The 24,545-nt window shown below is 36.6% G+C and overlaps 1 protein-coding gene across 3 annotated transcripts; it reads right to left on the bottom strand.

Moving 5' to 3' along the window:
• Positions 1–10,087: 10,087 nt before the first annotated feature.
• On the bottom strand, positions 10,088–18,876 carry CENPW (centromere protein W). Of its 3 annotated transcripts, none has more exons than XM_015137300.3 (3): positions 18,505–18,876; positions 12,683–12,796; positions 10,088–10,232 (listed from the first exon to the last, which is right to left on the bottom strand). In XM_015137300.3, exons 1-3 carry the CDS (start codon positions 18,673–18,675, stop codon positions 10,206–10,208), a joined length of 312 nt encoding a protein of 103 aa, XP_014992786.1. In that variant the 5' UTR covers positions 18,676–18,876; the 3' UTR covers positions 10,088–10,205. The 3 variants fall into 3 exon arrangements, with proteins under 3 accessions (XP_014992786.1, NP_001180306.1, XP_028702634.1); NM_001193377.1 differs by having other exon boundaries at positions 10,206–10,232; positions 18,550–18,675; XM_028846801.2 differs by lacking the exon at positions 10,088–10,232 and having other exon boundaries at positions 12,679–12,756; positions 18,550–18,876.
• Positions 18,877–24,545: the final 5,669 nt, after the last annotated feature.

The raw sequence follows: 24,545 nt of genomic DNA, 5'->3' as shown, positions 1-24,545 counted from the left end.
AACACATCTACCTTTGTAGCATTATTTAATGGACAAACTTAAAATATCAGTATAACACAGGAAGGACAAGATACACTGTCTACAAGTGAAACAAATAACTGTCTTCAGGTTATGGATCACAGCTTTCTGTCCCCAAGAGCATAAAATGTGCCTTTATAACACTTTTCTAAGGTACCCATTAGTTATGAATCCCTCAGAGTATTGAGTTATTGCCTTAAAATAAGACAAACTGGCCAGCCTGAACACAGCACAAGTTTCTGAGATGTTGATAGGCAAACATTTTACAGTCAAAAAATACCTTTAAAAAGTGGGAAAATAAAATTCAAATTTTATAAAAAACAACTCCGATTTTAGGAGGAGGAAGACATTCAAAACTATTTCAAAAACAAAACTAATGAGTTTGCTAATTATTTGCTTAAGAATGATTAACAAGATAATAATTAAATGTTCTTTTAAACTCTTTAGTAGGTACAATTTCTAAACAGTAATTATTTGCATTTGCCTCCTGGAACACTTTTATTCATGAAAAAAATGGTAATAAGAATTTTAAAGTAAATAATTTAACACACAATTTCAATGTGAAAATTCTTTTCCACATGGGTTTTATTAAAAGTACCTTTCTGAATATTAGTTTCATATTCAATTAAACTTACTTTTATTTCTAGGTGGATTGGAAATACAGTGACCAATTATCCCAGTTTGCTTAGGATTGAGGGGTTTCCTGAGATGCAGGACCTTCAGTACTAAATTGTAACAGTTGAGCAAAGCAGGACAGTTGGTCACCCTAGTTGGAATATATGTGTGGCCAATCTGTGTTCCCAATGAAAACAAAAAGAGCTAGATAATATACAGAAACCGTTTAATTGAAGACAGCAAAGATCTGCTACAGTGACAAGAAATGGAGGGAATAAGACTCCAAAAGGGAGACACTTAAAGAGGTGAGCTGATGTTTACTGATGATTTTACCATGGAGACATTTATCAATTCTAGGCAAATGGAGGTTGAGACTCCAGGCTACTGTAGTACAGCTTTTAGAGAGACCTAGGACTTTTAACTAAAAGGTCAGCTTTTCCTTCAGGATATTTATAGAATTTTTGTATTAGGTGGATGCAAAAGTAATTGCAGTTTTTTGTATGTAGATATTAGGTTGGTACAAAAGTAATTGCAGTGTCAAAAATCGCAATTACTTTTGCACCAACTAATATCTACATGCAAAGACTCTGAAGAGTAAAGCAGAGTTTTTGGCATTCTCACATGTCAAAGATTAGCATTCGTTCGGTACATGCCAGAAGAAGGGCTGCAAAAAAACACAGCAAGCTCCCAGTTAAAACACCTGGAGGGCCAAGGGTAAAAAGAGGCCGAGTGAGTCTCATGAGAAATACAACTAAGCCTTGAAATTAGTACAGTCACTAATTACATTAAGGTGCTTAGCCATCTATCTGCATAGCGGGGGAAAAAATGATCCCTCTGTGGAGGCAAACATCTTTTTTTTATTTAACAAAATACCAATTATTTGAAAAAACTTTATTAGTAATGCCAAAAGACAGGACTACATGATCAAAAACCAAGAAAACAAAAAACAGATACTCCAAATATTGGAATTAGTTGATAATTACCTTAAAATAAATATAATTAATATGTCTAAGAAACAAAGAAAGATAGATAAAACAATTAAGAATTTCCTCAGAGAATATTAATAAAAATCTTTTAATAATCAAATGTAGGCATGCAAGGAAAAAAATACACATACACATGATCTGACATGTAGAACCCATTAGATGTTTGAGAGTAGATGAAACGGATGACAAAATCAGTGAAACAAAAGACAAGTCAACAGAAATAGCCAAACTTAAAGAGAAAAAATTCAATGGGAAAAATGGAAGAGCGTAAGAGATATGTGGGACATAATCAAATGTCTAAGAACAATACATAATTAGAATATCGAACAGGAGAGAGAAAATGGGGCAGAAACAATACATGAAAAGATAATGGCCAAGAATCTCCCAAGCTGAAAAAAAACACCATCCTACGGTATCAGAAAGTTCAGGCAGGAAGCTCAAGCAGAATAAAAAAGGAAACAATAACAAAAAAGACAAATCCTTTACATCCCTTGTAAGTTGGATTCCTAGGTATTTTATTCTCCTTGAAGCAATTGTGAAAGGAAGTTCATTCATGATTTCGCTCTGTTTGTCTGTTACTGGTGTATAAGAATGCTTGTGATTTTTGCACATTAATTTTGTATCCTGAGACTTTGCTGAAGTTGCTTATCAGCTTAAGGAGATTTTGGGCTGAGATGATGGGGTTTTCTAAATATACAATCATGTCATCTGCAAACAGGGACAATTTGACTTCTTCTTTTCCTAACTGAATACCCTTGATTTCTTTCTCTTGCCTAATTGCCCTAGCCACAACTTCCAACACTATGTTGAATAGGAGTAGTGATAGAGGGCATCCCTGTCTTCTGCCAGTTTTCAAAGGGAATGCTCCCAGTTTTTGCCCATTCACTATGATATTGGCTGTGGGTTTGTCATAAATAGCTCTTGTTATTTTGAGATACGTTCCATCAATACCTAGTTTATTGAGAGTTTTTAGCATGAAGGGCTGCTGAATTTTGTCAAAGGCCTTTTCTGCATCTATTGAGATAATCATGTGGTTTTTGTCTTTGGTTCTGTTTATATGCTGGATTATGTTTATTGATTTGTGTATGTTGAACCAGCCTTGCATCCCAGGGATGAAGCCCACTTGATCATGGTGGGTAAGCTTTGTGATGTGCTGCTGGATTCGGTTTGCCAGTATTTTATTGAGGATTGTTGCATCAACGTTCATCAGGGATATTGGTCTAAAATTCTCCTTTTTTGTTGTGTCTCTGCCAGGCTTTGGTATCAGGATGATGTTGGCCTCATAAAATGAGTTAGGGAGGATTCCCTCTTTTTCTATTTATTGGAATAGTTTCAGAAGGAATGGTACCAGCTCCTCCTTGTACCTCTGGTAGAATTCAGCTGTGAATCCATCCGGTCCTGGACTTTTTTTGGTTGGTAGGCTATTAATTATTGCCTCAACTTCAGAGCCTGCTATTGGTCTATTCAGGGATTCAGCTTCTTTCTGTTTTAGTCTTGGGAGAGTGTAAGTGTCCAGGAAATTATCCATTTCTTCTAGATTTTTTAGTTTATTTGCATAGAGGTGTTTATAGTATTCTCTGATGGTAGTTCGTATTTCTGTGGGGTCAGTGGTGATATCCCCTTTATCATTTTTTATTGCATCTATTTGATTCTTCTCTCTTTTCTTCTTTATTAGTCTTGCTGGCAGTCTATCAATATTGTTGATCTTTTCAAAAAACCAGCTCCTGGATTCATTGATTTTTTGAAGGGTTTTTTGTGGCTCTATCTCCTTCAGTTCTGGTCTGATCTTAAGGACCTCTTCAAGGAGAACTACAAACCACTGCTCAGTGAAATAAAAGAGGACACAAACAAATGGAAGAACATACCATGCTCATGGATAGGAAGAATCAATATCGTGAAAACGGCCATACTGCCCAAGGTAATTTATAGATTCAATGCCATCCCCATCAAGCTACCAATGAGTTTCTGCACAGAATTGGAAAAAACTGCTTTAAAGTTCATATGGAACCAAAAAAGAGCCCGCATTGCCAAGACAATCCTAAGTCAAAAGAACAAAGCTGAAGGCATCACGCTACCTGACTTCAAACTATACTACAAGGCTACAGTAACCAAAACAGCATGGTACTGGTACCAAAACAGAGATATAAACCAATGGAGCAGAACAGAGTCCTCAGAAATAATACCACACATCTACAGCCATCTGATCTTTGATAAACCTGAGAGAAACAAGAAATGGGGAAAGGATTCCCTATTTAATAAGTGGTGCTGGGAAAATTGGCTAACCATAAGTAGAAAGCTGAAACTGGATCCTTTCCTTACTCCTTATACGAAAATTAATTCAAGATGGATTAGAGACTTAAATGTTAGACCTAATACCATAAAAACCCTAGAAGAAAACCTAGGTAATACCATTCAGGACATAGGCATGGGCAAGGACTTCATGTCTAAAACACCAAAAGCAACAGCAATGAAAGCCAAAATTGGCAAATGGGATCTAATTAAACTAAAGAGCTTCTGCAAAGCAAAAGAAACTACCATCAGAGTGAACAGGCAACCTACAGAATGGGAGAAAATTTTTGCAATCTACTCATCTGACAAAGGGCTAATATCCAGAACCTACAAATAACTCAAACAAATTTACAAGAAAAAAACAACCCCATCAAAAAGTGGGCAAAGGATATGAACAGACATTTCTCAAAAGAAGACATTCATACAGCCAACAGACACATGAAAAAATGCTCATCATCACTGGCCATCAGAGAAATGCAAATCAAAACCACAATAAGATACCATCTCACACCAGTTAGAATGGCAATCATTAAAAAGGAAACAACAGGCGCTGGAGAGGATGTGGAGAAATAAGAACACTTTTACACTGTTGGTGGGATTGTAAACTAGTTCAACCATTGTGGAAAACAGTATGGCGATTCCTCAGGGATCTAGAACTAGAAATACCATATGACCCAGCCATCCCATTACTGGGTATATACCCAAAGGATTATAAATCATGCTGCTATAAAGACACATGCACATGTATGTTCATTGCAGCACTACTCACAATAGCAAAGACTTGGAATCAACCCAAATGTCCATCAGTGACACACTAGATTAAGAAAATGTGGCACATATACACCATGGAATACTATGCAGCCATAAAAAACGATGAGTTTGTGTCCTTTGTAGGGACATGGATGCAGCTGGAAACCATCATTCTCAGCAAACTATCACAAGAACAGAAAACCAAACACCACATGTTCTCACTCATAGGTGGCAACTGAACAATGAGATCACCTGGACTCGGGAATGGGAACATCACACACCGGGGCCTATTATGGGAAGGGGGGAAGGGGGAGGGATTGCATTGGGAGTTATACCTGATGTAAATGACTGGTTGATGGGTGCTGACTAGTTGATGGGTGTAGCACACCAAGATGGCACAAGTATACATATGTAACAAATCTGCACGTTATGCACATGTACCCTAGAACTTAAAGTATAATAATTTAAAAAAAAAAGACAAATCCTAGGAAAATGAATCATAGTAAGAATGCTGGAAACCAGAAAGAAAAACCTTTAGCAACACATTTTTAAAAAAAGACATATTACTCTCTATAAGCCTCACTAACTTCTAAAAAAAAAAGTGAGAAGCCTGAAGACATAAAATGACATTTTTAACATGCTACAATAGGCAATCTAGACTTTCATATCTAATGAAAATATCTTTCAAGTTTAAAGTAAAATATTTCATCAGAAAAAAAAAAAAAAAACCAGGGAACGTACTATCAAGAAACAGTCCCTACAAGAAAATAGTAAAGAGTGTTCTTCAGACTGTTAAAAAAAAAAAAAAAAAAAAACCTAGATCCCATAGGGCAATATGAAATTGTTAAAGAAAAATGATCAGCCAAGAAAATGGTAAATGTGATAATATAAATATTCACTTAGTAGTGACAGGACCAATCGATACTAGTAATACTACATTTGTGTCTATATGGTTCAACAAATGTAAAATTAAAATAATCAAATGCAGCAAGTAAATGGCATTAAAGCCTTCTAAGGTTCTAGAAATAGTCAACAGTGCAGATTATAATCTTTAGTAAAATTTTATATAAATAGCAGATTGATAGAGGATATAACAAGTCAATGATGCATGTTATCATTCCTAGCACAAGAATCTATAACTAGAGTAATAAAGGATAAAATGAATCATAAAAGTTAATTCAAAAGAAAATAATAGCAAAAAGAAAAAGGTACTTAAAGCAGGTGGGTCACATACACCAGCAAATAGTAAAATATATAATAGAAACCAAACATAGCACTAATTACATTAAATGTAAATGGACTGCAAATTCCAATTACTAAGACTAACAGATAAGATGAAAACACAAAACCCGAATATACACTGATTATGAGACACACTTTAAAGAATGCAGGATGTTTGTAAGTATCATGATGGAAGATATATATCATACAAATGCTAACCAAACAAAACTCTTATAGCTAGTTGGAAACAGGAAATGCCAAGTCTCAGTAAGGTAGATTCCTTCAAAAAGGAAATACAAGCAACATGGATTAGAGATGATAATATCTCAAGAAAACAATGTAAATAGTTGTTTTGCTGGTGATAACTGGAGTATGTCAAAACTCTATCCCTCACTAAATCCAATCAGAAGAAGTGTCATACTTCAATGTAGCTAATATAAACAAAAAGTAGCCTCTGGAGTAGCAATCCCTCTTTTGCCAGTTTGGCTCAAGTAAAAGCAAAATACAGAGGATAGGACAAGAATTATCTAACAGGGGTCAGCAAACTTCTTTTGTAAAGGGGCAGATACTAAGTAACTTGGCTTGTAAGATACACAGTATTTGCTGCAACAACTCAACACTACCCTAAGTTGTAGTATGAAAACAGCCACAGATAAGCAGCACATGTGTGCCTGTGTTCCAATAAAGCTTTATTTACAAAAATATTGCCAACCTGTGATCTAGAGCAGTTGTTCTCAAAAGCATGGCCCCTGGATGGCAACACTAGCATCACCTGGGTACCTGCTAGAAATACAGATTCTCAGCTCCCACCTAAGTAGAATCAGAATCCCCATGAGCAATCTGTATTTTAACAAACCTTCCAGGTGATTTTGAAGCTTAGTAAAGCTTGAAAGCCACTAATCTAGGGAGTATACTGTTATTAAACTTATCTAGAGCCACAAGGTACTATATTGATTGTCAAGATTAAAATACTGAGGAGGAAGAACTAAATATCCATCTTAAGGTCTCATACCCATCTCATGCTCAGCAATCGAGACCTAAAATGAGGTTGAGGATTTTAAAGTAAAAATGAAACCCACAGTTGACATATAGATCACCCAAAATCATGAAGTCAAAACTGAAGTCATCCTGATTTTCCCAAAAAGGAAAATATGTGGCCAAAAACAGTAGTTACTAAATGTACACATGGGGAAACTGAGGCTCCAGTTAAATTACTTGTTCAAGGTCTCACTCTCTTCAACATTCAGTTAATCTAACAAACACATCTTTCCCCACCTCTAATGAACTCCACATTCTAGATTCTCTTTATCTTTTCTAACTCAAGTAGGGACATATGTAGCATATAAACATCCCAGACAATATAGAAAACAAGCCAATACATTTATCGTATCACTTTTACTATCCTCATATTGACTTTGGTTTAGTTCAGTCTCTAACTCCCCAACATGAAAATGCCGGAGTTATAATTTTTTACCAAAACAGCAAAATTCCTACCTACAAGAAAGCCTCCAAAAGGAGGCTTTTGGCTGTGTGGTATCACACGGATACCATCACCTACTTCTACTGACTCTACCAACTTCCCTCATCTTACTCCACTTACATACACACACACACACACACACACACACACACACACACACAAAATCTCTCTCTCTCTCTCCCCTTTCCACCTTGCCTGTTTCAGGGACAAGGCGGTGGGATTAACTGCATAATTATGATGATCTATCACTATATAAAAGATAGAAAAGATGGGGAAAACATCATTTAAAAAAAAAAAAAAAAGACATTACTTCTGAGCACATTAGTTCTAACCACCCTAAAACCAAAATTCCCTAGTCCAGCTCTTAAAGGAAAAATAACATTTTGATATTAATTACATTTACAGAACTATTCAGCATTAACTACATATTCTAGTTGTGTGTTTTTTTTCAAATTTTTCAAAAATGTAAATTTGACTTCTTGAGAAGTCCTATTTATCTATAACTATTTTTGTTCAGAATATAATTTTATGTTAAACATGTATACTTACATGACAAATAAGATTTAACTTTTTTCACATTAATGCTTTAAAAAATTACTAATTTAGTAACATATATTATATATATTACTATATTATGCTGAACTATGAATCCATGAGGCTTTCTGTACAAGACTGACCACACAGGTATTCTTTCCCTTAGATGTCATTACAGTATAAAAATGTGTAAGTCAATATACAGATGGCAAATAAGCATATGAAAATAAGTTCATCATCAGCTATTATGGACTAAATGTGTCCCCCAAAATTCTTATGTTGAAATCTAATTACCGGTGTGATGGTATTAGGAGGTACGACCTTTGGGAGGTAATTAGGTCATGAGAATAAAGTCCTCATAAATGAGATTAATGTCCTTTAAAAAGAGGCAGAGAGCTCTCTGGCCTTCTTTCCTCCATATGAGGATAGAAGGAGAAGTTAGCAGTCTGAAATTCAGAAGAGGACCCTCACCAGAACCTGACCATGCTGGCACCACGATCTCAGACTTTTGGCCCACCAACACTGTGAGAAAAAAATTTATGTTATCTATAAGCTATTCAGTGCATGGTATTTCACTATAGCAGCCTAAACTAAGACATCAGTCATCAGGAAAATGCAAATTAAAACCACAATTCTACATATTCTTGTCAGAACAGCTAAACTAAAAAATAGTAACATTACCAAATATTTGTGAGAATATTAAGAAAGTGGATTTCTCATACACTGCTAATGGAAATGTAAAATGGTACAGCCACCCTGGAAAATCATTTGGCCATTTCTTTTTAAAAAATTAAACCTGAGCCAACTGAGCACAGCAAGTTGCACCTGTGATCCCTGCTACTCGGGAGGCTAAAGCAGGAGGATAACTTGAGCCCAGGAGTTTGAGACTGCAATGAGTTATGATCACACCACCACACTCCAGATTAAGCGACACAGCAAGATCCAGTCTCTTAAAAAAATAAAAATAAATAAAAACTAGGCCTATACTCACCATGAACTCAGAATAAAACTCCCAGGCATTTCTCCCAGGGAAATTAAAATTTATGTCCATATAAAATCCTGCAGATGACCCTTCACAACAATTTGTAATAACCAAAACTGTAAGTAACCAAAATGCCCCTCAATTTAAGTGAATAGTTATGCAAACTGTGGTACTTCCATACTACAGAATACTACTCAGTAATAAAATGGAACAAACTACTGATACATGTAACAAATTAAGAAAAAAATCCAATGCCCAAAGGTCACTTCCTGTATGATTCCGTTCATATGATATTCTCAAAATGACAAAAGTATAGACTATAGACGGAGAAGAGTTCATGGTTGCCAGGGTTTAGGAATGGTGCTAGGGTAGGACACATTTTAAACAAGGTGTAATTGTAAAAGGATAGCACAAGGAGATCTTTTTGGTAATGAAACATTTCTAATTACAGTAGTGGTTAAACAAATCTACACCATAAAATGGCAACAGAACCACACGTACACTGTACCTATATGACATTCCTGGTTTTGATATTATACTATAGTCACGTAATATGTAACCACTGGGGGAACTGGGTGTACCGTACATGGGATTTCTCTGTACTATCTTTGCAACTACATGTTGAAATCTATAATTATTTCTAAATAACAAGTTAAAAGTAATAACTATTTGATGATATACAATAAATTTCTAAATTATCTTATTTAGGGGGAAAAATTATCTATTAAATCCATGAGACCTGAAGAAAATAAGTCATTTGCTCCATAATTTCTATTATTTTGATTTTGGGAGGGAGAGAGGTTTTGAAAAACCTACCTGATGTTTATCATTGTCCAGTTGAGAAATTATAACATTACTACTGGCATAATGTAAAAGTAGATTGCTTTGCTTTGCAAAGACATTAAAAGTTAAAATATTGAAAGTGCACCTAGATTTGACTGCATTTGTCTTTCTTCAGAGGTTAAATTCCATAGTTAACTGTGGCTAAATCTAAATATATAAACGTAATTCTAAGAAGTACATTTTTAAAGTATTTAATATAGTTAAGATTTCATTTTTGATACATAAAATATTTGTAATAGCAACAAAACAAAAGCAAACTGAACTAGAGGACATTTAAAATAAAAATAATAGTAATTTCCATAAAAGTTAAATAGTCCTATGCATTTACTTGAGATATTTCATGCCAGAAAAAAAATACGAACACACACATCAGTTATAGCCAATATTTAATAATCCCAAATTAATTGATGTGTAAAAAAGTCTTTATGATCTGTTACCGCCCAAAAGAAGGCATCATAATAACTTTCAAGAATATGTTCTTTGACTTCTAACCTCTGCTCTTCTTTAGAATTACCTGTAAGAGGGGAAAAAATAAGATTAATATAATATCTATGAAAAACAAAACATCATTCCTTAACAAAAAGTTAAATAGTCCTGGGTGCATATTATGCAAGACTTACTTTATAAAACCGAATTTGGAAGATGATTAGGGAATCTTTTGTCTTATAGTCTTAGATTTCTCTAAAAATAGTCTTATCTCAATGAATATGAAACATGCCTAGATTCTAAAAACCTGGCTTTATTAGTTACCTCTTGATGTTAATTTCTTCCACTGTAAGCCAAAAGTGTTCAGATTAATGGTTTCGAACTTGAAATTTTTATACAATTTAGTTATCTAAATTAGGAGTTACATAATACCAGTTAAGGAGTTAAACAATATTCTAAAACTCAAAAAGTCTATTATAAATCAGACATTTCACAACTATAAAGTAGGACAAATCCACTGCAACATTAAATTTATTATATTTGGACTGGAATTATAATCATTTGAGACTAAAACTAGTCATCTTATGCTGAACAACTTGTTAAGTAGATTATTTTTAAAATATATAGTCTGTGGTACAAATTTTTTTTTTTTTTTTTTTTTTTTTGAGACGGAGTCTCGCTCTGTCACCCGAGCTGGAGTACAGTGGCCGGATCTCAGCTCACTGCAAGCTCCACTTCCCGGGTTTACGCCATTCTCCTGCCTCAGCCTCCCAAGTAGCTGGGACTACAGGCACCCGCCACCTCGCCCGGCTAGTTTTTTGTATTTTTTTAGTAGAGACGGGGTTTCACCGTGTTAGCCAGGATGGTCTCGATCTCCTGACCTCGTGATCCGCCCGTCTCGGCCTCCCAAAGTGCTGGGATTACAGGCTTGAGCCACCGCGCCCGGCCTGTGGTACAAATTTTTTAAAAAAGGAGATTTTTAGTTGTAAAAAGACTGACAGCATTAGTCAGAATATCTGTTTTTTTAAAAAAAAAAAAACTTATCTACGATTTTAAGTAAATAAACCTACAGTTTATTAATACAAATCCTAAATTTAAAAAATACGTGTATATTCTTCAATATCTTAAGCCTTGTTTTTCCTGCAGAAAAATATTTACATTGACTTTAACAGTCTAGAAATTTGTCGAAATGTTTATAATTGCAAGATAATTTAAAATCCCTAGAAAATGCCAAGACATGCACACTTCTAGACTTCCACAAGACCATCAAATAAATCTGTGTCTAGGTTAGTACTTCTCTGTTCTACAAGATAACATCATGTGTACTTCAAAAGAAAGTTTGAATAGTCAAATGAATTTACAAAATGCTGAGTATATTATGTACTCAAATAAGCTTACAAAATACTAAACGGAGTTCAACAGGTTTCCTTACTGCTGTATTTCTCTCTTGGCCTTTCATAACTTTATAAAACTATAGTTACATAAGACATCAGGATTATGAGAAACTGGACACAGGGTGCATGGGAACTCTAAACTATTTTTTGTGCCTTCTTATTTTAAAATAAATTTAAAACAAAAACGTCTACAAAAAGGTAGACTGTCAAAAATAAGTTTCTCTCCTCTATCATCCCCAGTCAACTGTGGTTGCCAGTTTCTTACATATTCTTATAGAAACAAGTTCTACAATAATACTGTGACTAATCAAGGAAGTACAGTATGCCAGGTTATCTACACTTATTTGACCACAGAAGCGTTTAAGGTAGGGCCTTGATTAACATCATTTGGAAATAACATTTTCAGGAACATATCTGGAAAATTGCGCCGTAGACAACATATTCTTAACATTACATAAAAATAACAGTAAAAAGCAATCATCTCTACTTATATATTTTTTTTTCTTTTTTTTTTTGAGACGCACTTTTGCTCTTGTTGCCCAGGCTAGAGTGCAATGGTGCCATCTCGGCACACTGCAACCTCTGCCAAAACAAAGTTAAAAGAAATCAAATAGTGATATGGTTTGGCTTTGTGTCCCCACCAAAATCTCATCTCGAATTGTAATCCCTTCATGTCGAGAAAGGGAGGTGATTGGATCGTGGGGGTGGTTTCCCCCATGCTGTTCTTCTGACAGTGAGTGAATTCTCTTTCCTTCATAAATAACCCATACAGTCTTGGGTATTTCTTTATAGCAGTGTGAAAATGGACTAATACAATGAGGTAATTAGGATAATTTTAAACGATCAAGAAGAAAGTAAGTTTTGATAAATTTCAAGGTGATATATCTTCTCCGTCTACAGATTAGCAGTCTGTAGGAACATGAATGTTTCCTCTAAAGCAGTGGCCATTAATATTACCATTGGAAATCAATAATATACATATGGAGGAAATCTAACTCCTTAATTAAAATAATTAACTCATAAAAGGCCAAATATCGACTCAATCAACAAAGTTGAGTAAGGTATACAAATCAAGGAGAGGTGATGAAACGAGTGGTAATTTTGAAGTTTAATTCTTGCTCAAGAAAAGAAATCTGGATTTTACCTTTGCTGCAGCCAGTACATGCTCCTTGTTAATGACTCTACACTTACTCTCACAAGCGTTTGTCCTGGACTCTTCTGCTAATCGATGAACAAACAGTAAGCAGTTCAGATGGACCTTTAAAACAGAAAATCCAAGTGGATTTTTAAGTTCAAATACTGATGCACTGAAATAATGATTTTTAAAAATTAATTATCTCAAAATGTATTGTTATACTATTTACCATTGTGATTAACTAAATTAAGTCTATTTAAAATTACATAGAATTCAGTCCCTCTTAGATTCCCTGCAGAGAGACTTGGTCACTGCAATACATAAAACAAGCTATGCAAGGCAGACCAAAGGCCATTTTGTAAAGCATCATTACATATCAAAATGTATGTAAGATTCACTTAGTAACAAATATTCCTGCTTCTCATTCCAAATGGATTTTAATTTATAACATAATTTAAAATTTCCAGAAATTTTTAAATCAAAACATACCAACAACTACATTTTAGGTTATTATTCTACAATCTGAGGTCAAAGATTTTTAAACAGATATATTTAATTTGAAATATTTGTTTAAAAACATGTTAATAGTTGAAATTGTTTAAGTCTGCTAAATTGAAAAGTGTATGCACAAAGGTCAAGTTATTTGTCATCCAACAACTATCATAAAATAACCATACTTACTATTAATAATCTTCAAGCCTCTTTTAAAAAATTATTTAAAGTAGGTAATATAAGCAGACTGAAAAATTTAAAAGTCTATAAAAAAACTCTAGTTATGTAAGATATGAGAAGTGTGGGAAGCTGGGTAAAGGATACATGGAAACTGTGTACTATTTTTGCACCTTCTTTTGAGTCTATAATTATTTTAAAAATATAAAACAACAAAGTTTATAAAAGGATAGACTATCAAAAATAAGTCTATTCCCCATCTCATCCCCCAATCAACCACTGCTGACACTTTCTTGTACATTCTTACAGAAACAAGCTCTACATAAGCAAAACATATGTACTCATCATCAGATAATATATCAATATTATCTGATTACATATATGTATAAACAAGCGCTGATATGTCATATAAAATAACATTTTGTTAAGTATTTTACTCAAAATCACCATCCAAAGCAACAAAAGTCCTAATCTACAAGCACATTCTTTGGAAAAAAGTTAAAGTACATGTAATCCAAGCAGAAGACAATGTGAAGTGAGCTAAAGTTGTATCTCAGTCTCCAATCTAGGATCATATGTAGTACTTTTATTTATATTATTGGACATATCTTCCCCATCCTTTGCTTCTGCCAGGTACCTGAGGGCACTACCAACTTAGATCCAATTAGATAGTGTCTTTAACATGATTTATTTTGTTATTTACATCATGGCAAGTGATCTTTGCAGTTAGAAGAACAATTTATACACAATACTTAATATTCACTATCTTGTGTACTGAACACTCTCCCACAGTTCATCAAATGTTAAATAACTAGTAATATGGTGTTTTAATGCTTTCTATAATGCAGAAATCTTTAATAGATTGTTATATAGGTGTTTAATAATGTTCTAGTGATATGTGGAGAAAACAGAGGTTTGGGAATTTAAACAAGATGAACAATCTATAAAAGGTGGACACTCTTTTGGTACATTTTTGATGCACTATCTTCTTTGATTCTCACAAGAACTCCGAGGTAAAGCAACCCAATACCAATTATTTACATTATACTGTGCCAATTATTTTTTAAACTTTCAATGATAGCCCATTTATTTTGGTAGCAAAAACACCCCATAATATGGCACAATTTCATTTGTTAATCTATACTTTGTACTTCTAAAGGTAAATAGCTTCCAGATACCCTCAGCATAAATTCCAAATTCCTTAACACTAAATCCCACTTGACTGGGGTTCTAGTTTCACCTCTCACTGTTCTAAGCTTCCAGTTCTACACTAGGCCTTTTGAATTTCTTTGAGAATTCAAATGCAACCTTGCCTCTAGGCATCCTACTTGTTTATAGACTTCTCTGAAAAGTCCAGCTTCCCCCAAGATGTAAGGTTATATTGATCCACAGCACTCTGAACTTCCTATCACTGCATAGACTACATCATGCTGTAATTTCTCACTTAGCTGTCTTCCTCAGTGTACTCTAAGGACACGAATTATGCCTAGCCTTTTCAACACTCTATCCCCAGTGTCCCTTAACATATTTTTTAATACATAGTAGGTAGCTAATAATTATTATTGCATGAAGACCCCACCACATCTCCCCAAATAAGGCAAAAAAAGTTTTTTTACAAATCAGATTTGATTAAACCACACTGTCTTAAGACTTAATTCACTAACCTAGATGGAATACCCTTTCCTCTTCATGGTCATGAGCCATGGATATTGTGATGGTTAATACTGAGTGTCAACTTGACTGAAGGATGAAAAGTATTGTTCCTGGGTGTGACTGTAAGGGTGTTGCCAAAGGAAAATAATATTGGAGTCAGTGGACTGGGCAGACCCACCCTCAATCTGGGTGGGCACCATCTAATCAGCTGCCAGCATGGCTAGAATAAAGCAGGCAGAAGAATGTGAAAGTACTTGACTTGCTGAGTCTTCCAGCCTTCATCTTTCTCCCGTGCTGGATGCTTCCTGCCTTTGAACATCAGACTACAAGTTCCTCAGCTTTTGGACTCTTGGACTTACACCACTTATTTACCAGTGGCTCTAGGGCCTTCAGCCACAGAGTGAAGGCTGCATTGTCGGCTTCCCTACTTTTGAGGTTTTGGGACTGGGACTGGAACTGGCTTCCTTGCTCCTCAGCTTGCAGATGGCCTATTGTGGGACTTCACCTTGTGACTGTGTGAGTCAATACTCCTTAATAAACTCCACTTCATATACACATCTATCCTATTAGTTCTGTCCCTCTAGCGAACCCTAATACAGATACTGAGACAAATTAGTATTACTTTTTCAGATCTCACAGAAATTTTTTCAAGTAACCGATATGCTTTCAAGCAACCTTACTCCAATGCACTAAGGTTTATATTAAAATGGTCAGAACAAAAGTTAGTTTTAGGGTATTAGCTAGGCATTCTAACTTGAAAAAGGTAAGCTATTCCATCAGTAAGTTACTTTTAAAAATCCGCTTGCTTAAAAATAAATCAAAGGAAAATTTATAAAGAAATACTTATTACAGTCTCAGTTGACAGAAAGACTGGGCCAGTCTGACTTCCTCCTCCCTTTGTCATAGCACTTTTGAATTTTACATGAACTATAAGCACCCAGATATTTGCACAGCATTTCTTTACATTCAACATGTTAACTCTCTCCCTAGTATCATCCCTGGGGCTAAACAATCAAATAAGGCATAAAACAAACAAAATAACAAAAAGCTAGTGAAGAATGATAAAATAATACAAAGAAATTATAAATAAAATGCTAGAAATAACATCAATCCACATACAGTTGCATTTACAAAATTAATTGTAGACTCAGAATGTTGAAGCTATTATGCAAAACACCAGGAATACAAAAATTTCCAAATTCAAGTTCCCAGACTAGTAGGATAATCAAACCCATAATGAAAAAGGCAAATGGGTGACAACAGATGATGGAAAGAAGGATAAGATTGATCCTTTCTAAGGACATTAAGGAAAGCTTCACTGAAGTAACATATGAACTGGATTTTGAAAAAATTGTAGGTTGCCAAGTAGAGGGAAGACTTCTTCAAGCAAAAGAAACATCATGTACAAATGCAGCATAAAAGTAGATTAATTTTGTGTTAAAGATAATGGGAGACAAAAAAGGAGCTACTCACTCTCCTCAAGAAGCTGCATACTGCACTAGGAGGCATCAACATATGAAACTCCTAGACAACAGTGTTAAGAGTCCCAGCAGCTCAATTGTATGATGTATACTCTTACTGCTGTCCAAGTTCAGAAAAAAGAACCGATCAAAACTAACTGCCTTAACTACAGAAAACTTTGTGGATGATGTGGGATGCAAGTGAATTACACTTCCACATAATCTCATTTGATTTTACCTTAGGTCTTTTCATGATTCTAGCTTTTCTTTACAAATACTGCTCCCTTTAATTTTAAGGTTCCTCTCACTTAACCTTGGAATAACTTTCAGGTGTAGTTTAATGCTAACTCATTGAACTTTCTGATAACTCATTGAACTGGGTAAGATTATGAAGTGTCAAAGGTGAGCAGAAAGCTATAAACTATGCCATATACCAGACAGTGAAGGGGAACTGTTTAATGAAAGCCAAAGACGACGAGCATACTACCTGGGAAAAGCTAGTGACCAAAAGAACACTCTATACCCCATCAATGCAACCGCTTGAAATTTCAACTCACCCACTTTCCCATGCCACCTGGATCTCACCGCACTATGGAGCTCCTCTGTCCATGGGTTCTTCGGAAGAAGAAAGGGGTAGATGTGGGAGGATGCTAACTACTTGAGAAATTTCGACTAAGCAATTTGCACCAGTTGGTAGTCTCCTGGATATCTTTGATCAGGTACATTTCCTCTCCCTCCATTTAGAAGCCCCAGTGAAAGCTCCATAATATACTACGTAAAAATGTTTTGCAAGTGAATTTTATTTTAATTCCGTTCATTTGTGCCACCTCTATCACCAGCATGGGGTAGTTAATTGGGGTCGAAGCACAAGACAGCCTGTATTGCCTCTTCTCACAGGATTTAAGAAAGTAACAAAAAAGAAGGGCAGAAGATTGAAGTAATACTTTTCTGGGGGAAAATGTATTTTTGTTGTGTTTTGGCTTCAGAGACCAAATATGGAGAAAAGTGGCGATAATTCTATAGCAGTTTAGCAAAAAGGAAGAAACAGATACAGTAGCAGTGGAGAACTCCGGGAAGTAAAAGAGTAAAGAGGAGGTAGAAAAACCAATGTCGTTTAAGAACAGCTAGGATGATGCATTCCCAAGACTATTCATGCAGTATGCTCTTATTATCCACAATTCTGTACCTTGATCTCCTGGAAATTATGTGTCCATTTGTAATGGCTCCTTTACTCAAAGAGCCAAGGACAAGATACCGAACATGCCTCCTGTGGTTTAAACCTAGAGAAACAGCGTTCATTGTGCCAGAGGAATATGTGTTCCAAGCATTCAACACACAAACTGAATTTATTTCAAGACAGAAACATTATTATACAGTGGGTTGATTGTGGCTTCTTATTAGGAGAATATTATGCTTCAGGTATTATGAGTCAGATAAGCAGGCTTTAGTAGTCTAGCTTAAAAACTGACTAGGTGTTCTATTATTTGTCTAGCAAAATGAATTAACAGTTGAGAGCATTATTCCTACAAATAAACTTTCCCATCAGGGTCCTTTAGTAAGCACCCTAACCTAGAGGAAATAGGGCAACATGTTTGGTTAAATGCGTAAATAGAGGAGAGACGGAGGGAGGCAAGGGAGGGAGGCAAGAAGGGAGGCCCTTAAAAGGCATGTGAGCAATGCCTTTTACAATAGCTAAATAAAAATGGCACAGACTGAATTCCAAAATCTATTTTTTAAAGGGTGAATCTTTCATACCCTTTGCAAGTACATTAATCACGGTGCCAGATTGTGTCCCTAAACAGCAATATTTAAAAACTGTAAGCAGTAACTGTACGTTAAGCTCACGTGACCAAGAGCCTCCCTTTAAGAAGATCCAGATATTTACGTTTCGGCGCGGCCCGGTACAACTGAGCTCCAGGAATATGAACTGACATGCCAGGGTAGGGCATACGTAACCTGTCATTGCTGGAACTGCCTTAAACATGGGCCTGAAAGAGCTATAAATTGGCTCGGGGCGGAAAAACAAAGGCTGGAGGTTATTGCCCTTACCTCTCCCGTGCCCCATTCCCAGCCCGAGAAGGGATGGAATCTCACCAGTAAGTCACCACTTTTCTCCAGACGAAGTTGAGGCTTCTGTCGCTTGAAGACTCGCTTTAGAAAGCCACGGGGAGCCTTCCGCTTTATCTGCTTCTTCTGGGAGACTATGGTCGACAGCGCCATCCTCTCCGTCAAGTACCAGCTGCCTCAGCTTCGGAGGTGCTCTCTGTATCGCACACAAACTCCGGGGACACTGGGCCAGCGAGAACAATCCGGTCCCTCTTACGCTTCTTGAGGCAGAGAAACCCGGGTCAGAACTTTCGAATCCACCGCCAACGGAACGCGCCCGTCGCTCAGTAGTGACGTTAACCCTGAGCAAGCCCCGCCCCCGGAGGCGCCTGGCTGTAGGTGGAAAACGCCCACGGTGGGCGGGTCCCGGGAATACCTGACGTCATTAAGAGTCGGCCTCCTCCTTTCATCACATTCTGTATTATAACTTTTGCTCTGTGAAACTATTTCTGCTAGGTTCCCTAGAGATGATTGGAAGTTGTGGAGAGATAGATTGGTAAGGCAAGGCAGTTCTTCAAGCACTCACTCTATTCTGTCCCTAATACCAATGAACAGAAGTTTGTGGCGTTTTATCAGGATTCCTAAAGCACCAATGCAATGCCTTCCTAGCAAGGAATGCATGATTTTCAGATACTAACAGTTAAGAATTTTACACTTCTACATAATTTCATTTGATCTTACCTTAGGTCTTTTCATGATTCTAGCTTTTCTTTACAAATGCTGCTCCCTTTAATTTTAAGGTTCCTCTCACTTAACCTTGCAACAACTTTCAGGTGTAGTTTAATGCTAACTTATTGAATTTTTGTTACTTCTTCAAGCTGTTAATTTATCTATCATCTGTCCTACTATAGAAGTATTAATAGTTATCAAACCTTAATGTGCATCAAAATCACCTGGGGGACTTTTTAAACTACTCTTTGCAGGGCTCGGCTCCCAGAGTTTCTCATTCACTAGATCTAGGGGATACTCAAAAATTTGCAATTCTAACAAGTCAGGGACATTGGCATTTGCTAGTCTGCGGACCAATCTTTGAGATCCGCTGTGATTTTAATTATAATTATCTCTAATACTATCTCTGTTGAGATCTCAATATTATATTATTGTGATCTCACCCACACAAATGATCATTCTGCTATCTGACCTCCCATTTCTAAGACCTCCTCTCTGCCGATCATCTTCTCCTACACCCTTGAGTTATTCACGCCTGTGGTCATACCCTAGGTGGTGTCATTACTAAATACCTTACCTTCGGTTTGATCTGCCACTTTCAATTTAGTTGTCTCTCTTCAACCGTATCTTCTATCTTTTGAACTTACTCCCTCCAACAATTCTTCGATGCTACTGGGACTACTGTCCTATCTTTTCCAGTTCCTCTCACCACACCCCCACAGCCCTGCCACCCCACTCTATGCCTTATCTTCCCTCCTGTAGCCCATTGTGCATTGATCATCATAATACTCCCCTGTATTTCTCCACATCTCACCACTTCCACTGCTGCTGCACTTGGCCTAGACACCATCATTCACATGGCTTATTGCAATATCCTCCTGAGAGTGTCTCAATCTGTTTCTATTCTTTCTCAACAAAAGAGCTAAATTTAATTCAGATTATGTCATCTCAGGCTTCACTAGTTGTTTCCTGTCTCCCTTAAAATCAAAAACAAAGTCCCTATAATGACCTGAGGCCTTACCTGCCCCCTACAAATGCACATGCACTTACAAATATATAATTAACTTTCTTATCTTCTACAATGGAGCAACTCACTCTCCACCAACTGTGTTAGTCTCCTTAATAGATTCAATGGTCCAGATGTTTTTGTCCCCCCAAAATTCATATTTTGAAATCTAATCATCAATATGCTAATATTAAGAGGTAAGGGCTTTGGGAGATGATTATGTCGTGAGTGGAGAGCAGAGTCCTCATAAATGGGATTAATTTCCTTATAAAAGAGGTCCCAGAGGACTGCATTCCCTTTTCCACCAGCTGGGAACATAGCTAGAAGGCACACCATCTAGGAACCCCAAAAGAGGGCCCTCACCAGAACCTGACTTTGCTGGCACCATGATCTCAGACTTTCCATCCTTCAGAACTGTGAAAAACAAATTTCTGTTGTTTATAAGTGCTATCGTTTGAATGTTCCCTTTAAAACACACTGAAACTTAATCCACACTGTGGCAGTATTGAGAGGTGAGGTCTTTAGGAGGTGATTGGGTCCCGAGGGTTATGTCTTTATGAATGATTTAATCCCTCCATGAGTCAATGGATTAATGGGATATCATGGGAGGGGAACGGGAACTGTGGCTTTATAGGACGAGGAAGAGAGTCCTGAGCTAACACATTAGCATGCTCAGCCTCCTCACGATGTGATACCATGCACCATCTCAGGAATTTGCAGAAAGCCCCCACTGGCAAGAAGGCCCTCACCAGATGCAGCCCCTTCACCTTTAACTTCCTGGCCTCCATAATTGAAAAAAAATAAAGTTCATTTCTTATAGATTACCCAGTTTTAAGCATTCTGTAATTGCAAGAGAAAATTAACTTAGACAATAAGCCCCCCAATCTATGTTATTTTTGTTATATCACCCCAAACAGACTAAGATATTTCAGACAGACCTCAAGTACATGCAGCACAACATACTCACACACCCATCAGGTGTTTGCACTAACTATTCTCTCTGCTAAGAATGCTTTTTGGTCAGGCAGGGTGGCTCACGCCTGTAATCCCAGCACTTTGGGAGGCCAAGGTGGGCGGATCACCTGAGGTCAGGAGTTCAAGACCATCCTGGCAAACATGGTGAAACCCTGTCCCTACTAAACATACAAAAATTAGCTGGGCATGGTGGTGCACACCTGTAATCCCAGCTACTCAGGAGGCTGAGGCAGGAGAATTGGTTGAACCCGGGAGGCAGAGGTTGCACTGAGCGGAGATGGCACCAGTATACTCCAGCTTGGGCCACATAGTGAGACTTTGTCTCAAAAGAAAAAAGAAAAAAAGAATGCTTTTCCCATTTATCTGCATAGGTGGCTTCATCACCTCTTTCAGGTTTTTGCTCTGACAAGTATCAGAGAAATCTTCTGTTTACAGTATAAACACATGTAACTACGTATATGCCTAGAAGCTCATGTACACACATACATACACATATTCAGTCATGTGCAGAATCTGATATCTCATCCCAGCTCTGTGTTCAGTAGTATTATGTTGGTAGCTAGAGACTGGTGATGGTACATGTATTTACAACATGGAAATTGGCAAATACCAAAATTCAGATATTATTATTATTGTTGTTGTTGTTGTTTCTGAAAAGCAAGTTATTAAACAATTACCAAAATAAATTATACATATCTCTAATGGCTTGAAATCCCTAACCATCTCTGTGGTTCATTTTTCTTTGTAACACTTTTTGCCATCTAATGTTTGCCTCTGCATAGAGAAAAATTTTATTGTAGCTTTATTTATAATAGAATTGGAGACAAATAACTTTTATTAAGAGGGTAATAGAGACACATGTTGTCATATGTATATATGCATATTGCCAATGTAACAAATTATCACAAACTTACGGCTTAAAACAACAAAAATGTATTATCTTACAGTTCTGAAGATCAAAAGTCCTAAAACTAAGGTATTACTGTGTGGCATTCTGTCCGCAGACTCTAAGGAAGACTGTTTCCTTGCCTTTTCCAACCTCTAGAGGCAACCTGCATTCATTGGCCCATGGTCCCTTCCTCCCTCTTAAAAGTACATCACTCTAACTTTTGTTTCCATCATCACATTGTAAATCTACATAACAAAGACAGAGAGGTTTTCTTAAAAATAATATTTATTCAGGAACAGGGCATTGTAATGGGAGTATGCATGCCATCGTAAAATTTGTGCATACTGAGAGAAGTAAAGAAAGACAAAGGGGTTTATTTTGGTTTTGGTTTTGGTTTTAGTTTTTGCGAGAGAGTCTTGCTCTGTTGTCCAGGCTGGAGTGCAGTGGCATGATCATGGCTCACTGTAACCTCTGCCTCTCAGGTTGAAGCAATTCTCAATTCTTCTGCCTCAGTTTCCTAAATAGCTGGGACTACAAGCACACACACCATGCCTAATTTTTGTATTTTTAGTAGACACGGGGTTTCGCCATGTTGCCCTGGCTGGTCTCGAACTCCTGGCCTCAAGTGATCTGCCCGCCTCAGCCTCCCAAAGTGCTGGAATTACAGGTGTGAGTCACCGTGCCTGGTCAAGAAAGACAAGGGCTTTAAAACAAAAAATGAAGAGGATTACTTGTTTTGAGACAATGAACCTTGGCTATGGTGTCAGTCTGAGATTGGACAGGCAAATCCTGGGCAGATGTCCTTGCAGAAATATTTTTTGTGTTAAGATTGCAATGGCCTTTGTGAAAAGTTCTGGTTTTTGCAGACCCTTTTGTGATAGTTCTTGTTATAAGGCATTTATTAATCTCCCACTCCACTTCATGACCTTCCCCAGCTCTATTTGTCAGGTGTTTCTCTTGTTTGTTTGCTTTGAGATGGTGTCACATTCTGTCAACACAGGCTGAAGTGCAGTGGCACAATCATAGCTCACTGCAGCTTCAAACTCCTGGCCTCAAGTGATCCTCCTATCTCAGCTTCCCAAGTCACTGGGATTACAGGTATGAGCCACCATGCCCAGCTCAATTTGTCACTTTTTAAAAATATGAATGAGTCCATTTTGATGTCAACAACTTTGATATTTCCCAATTTTAATCAAGACATTTATCTAAAAGCACTGCTAATAAATCATCCTGTAATTCGGTTTTGATTGTTCCATGGTGCCAGGATGGACTTATCTTGGGTTATTGGTCTGGTCCCATATTGGAGGGAGTGAGTGACTACTAAAAATCAGTTTCAAAATCCGTTTAGCCAGATTTGAACAACAGAAAGGTTTAAAGAGAGTGGCTCTCCAGCTAAGCCTGTGGTCCATTATTAAGTTCAATTTTTGTCTGTTCCATAGTCTTTTGCTATCATCTCGAAGTGCTGGGTCAGCTTTATTCTGTTAGTACTTGTACTGCTGCACAAATTTAACAAGTAACAGATACACAGCTTAAAAAGGGGAAATATAAGGTAAATTAGTATTAATATGATAGTCTCAGTTTGCATAATGGTATTGAGCCACAAACCTAGGATTAAGGGAAACCAGTTTAAATAAATCAATGACCATTGTCTTCCAAGTGAAAAAACTAGGCATTAAAAGGAATTAAGTCTCATTATGATATGGAGCCATTTTCTGTCATCTTGGAAAAGCTGTCTATCACATGAAAATATAAACTTCTTGTCTTTCTTTGTAGTTTGAATATCTCTGGCTATAGTGTCAGGTAGTAGGGTAAACTTTCTGTGTAACCCATGCATTAGGCATGAGACTTGTTCCTTAAAATTCATCTACTTTCCACTTATAGAACTTCAAGAAGAGAGTAGTTTCTCTTTTAATAACTCTATGGAAGAAAATTGGATTGGAGGAACCTAGAAGAATTTAGAATCTAGTCTAGTCTACAGGTAGATAACAAGAACTTGAAAGCAATACACAAAGCTACAATCTAATAACAGATGTAGTATAGCTTTTCTTTAGAAATGTAACTTTTTCTCTCCATATTGATAACATAGGAATCAGATTTTAAAACCTCTTGGGGCTAGGAAGCCAAACCAAGGTAGACTTTAGATTTAACTTGTAGTCTTCAATCCCTGGACCTGCCAAAAAGTGACAGTTTTTATTCATTCACTGTAAGTCTGGGAACCCTTGAAGTAAGGTATTCTATGCATATTCTCAAATATGACACTTTAGTCAAAACCTTGATAACATAACCAACATTTCCAATTGTATCTTGATATAAGAAGAGAGCAGATTTTTTATTGAACTTATGCAAGTAACTATAGTGCCGTAAGAATACTCAACAATAGTTTCAAAATTTGGGGAGAACCAAGTAGAAAGGAAAAGCAAATGTCTCCAGCTTTATTCACAGAAG

The sequence above is a fragment of the Macaca mulatta genome, chromosome 4 (genome assembly GCF_049350105.2).
Source record: "Macaca mulatta isolate MMU2019108-1 chromosome 4, T2T-MMU8v2.0, whole genome shotgun sequence".
In the NCBI taxonomy this organism is placed as follows: domain Eukaryota; kingdom Metazoa; phylum Chordata; class Mammalia; order Primates; family Cercopithecidae; genus Macaca; species Macaca mulatta.
Note: the sequence above shows the minus strand (reverse complement) of the source record. Positions and strands in the feature narration are given on the sequence as shown.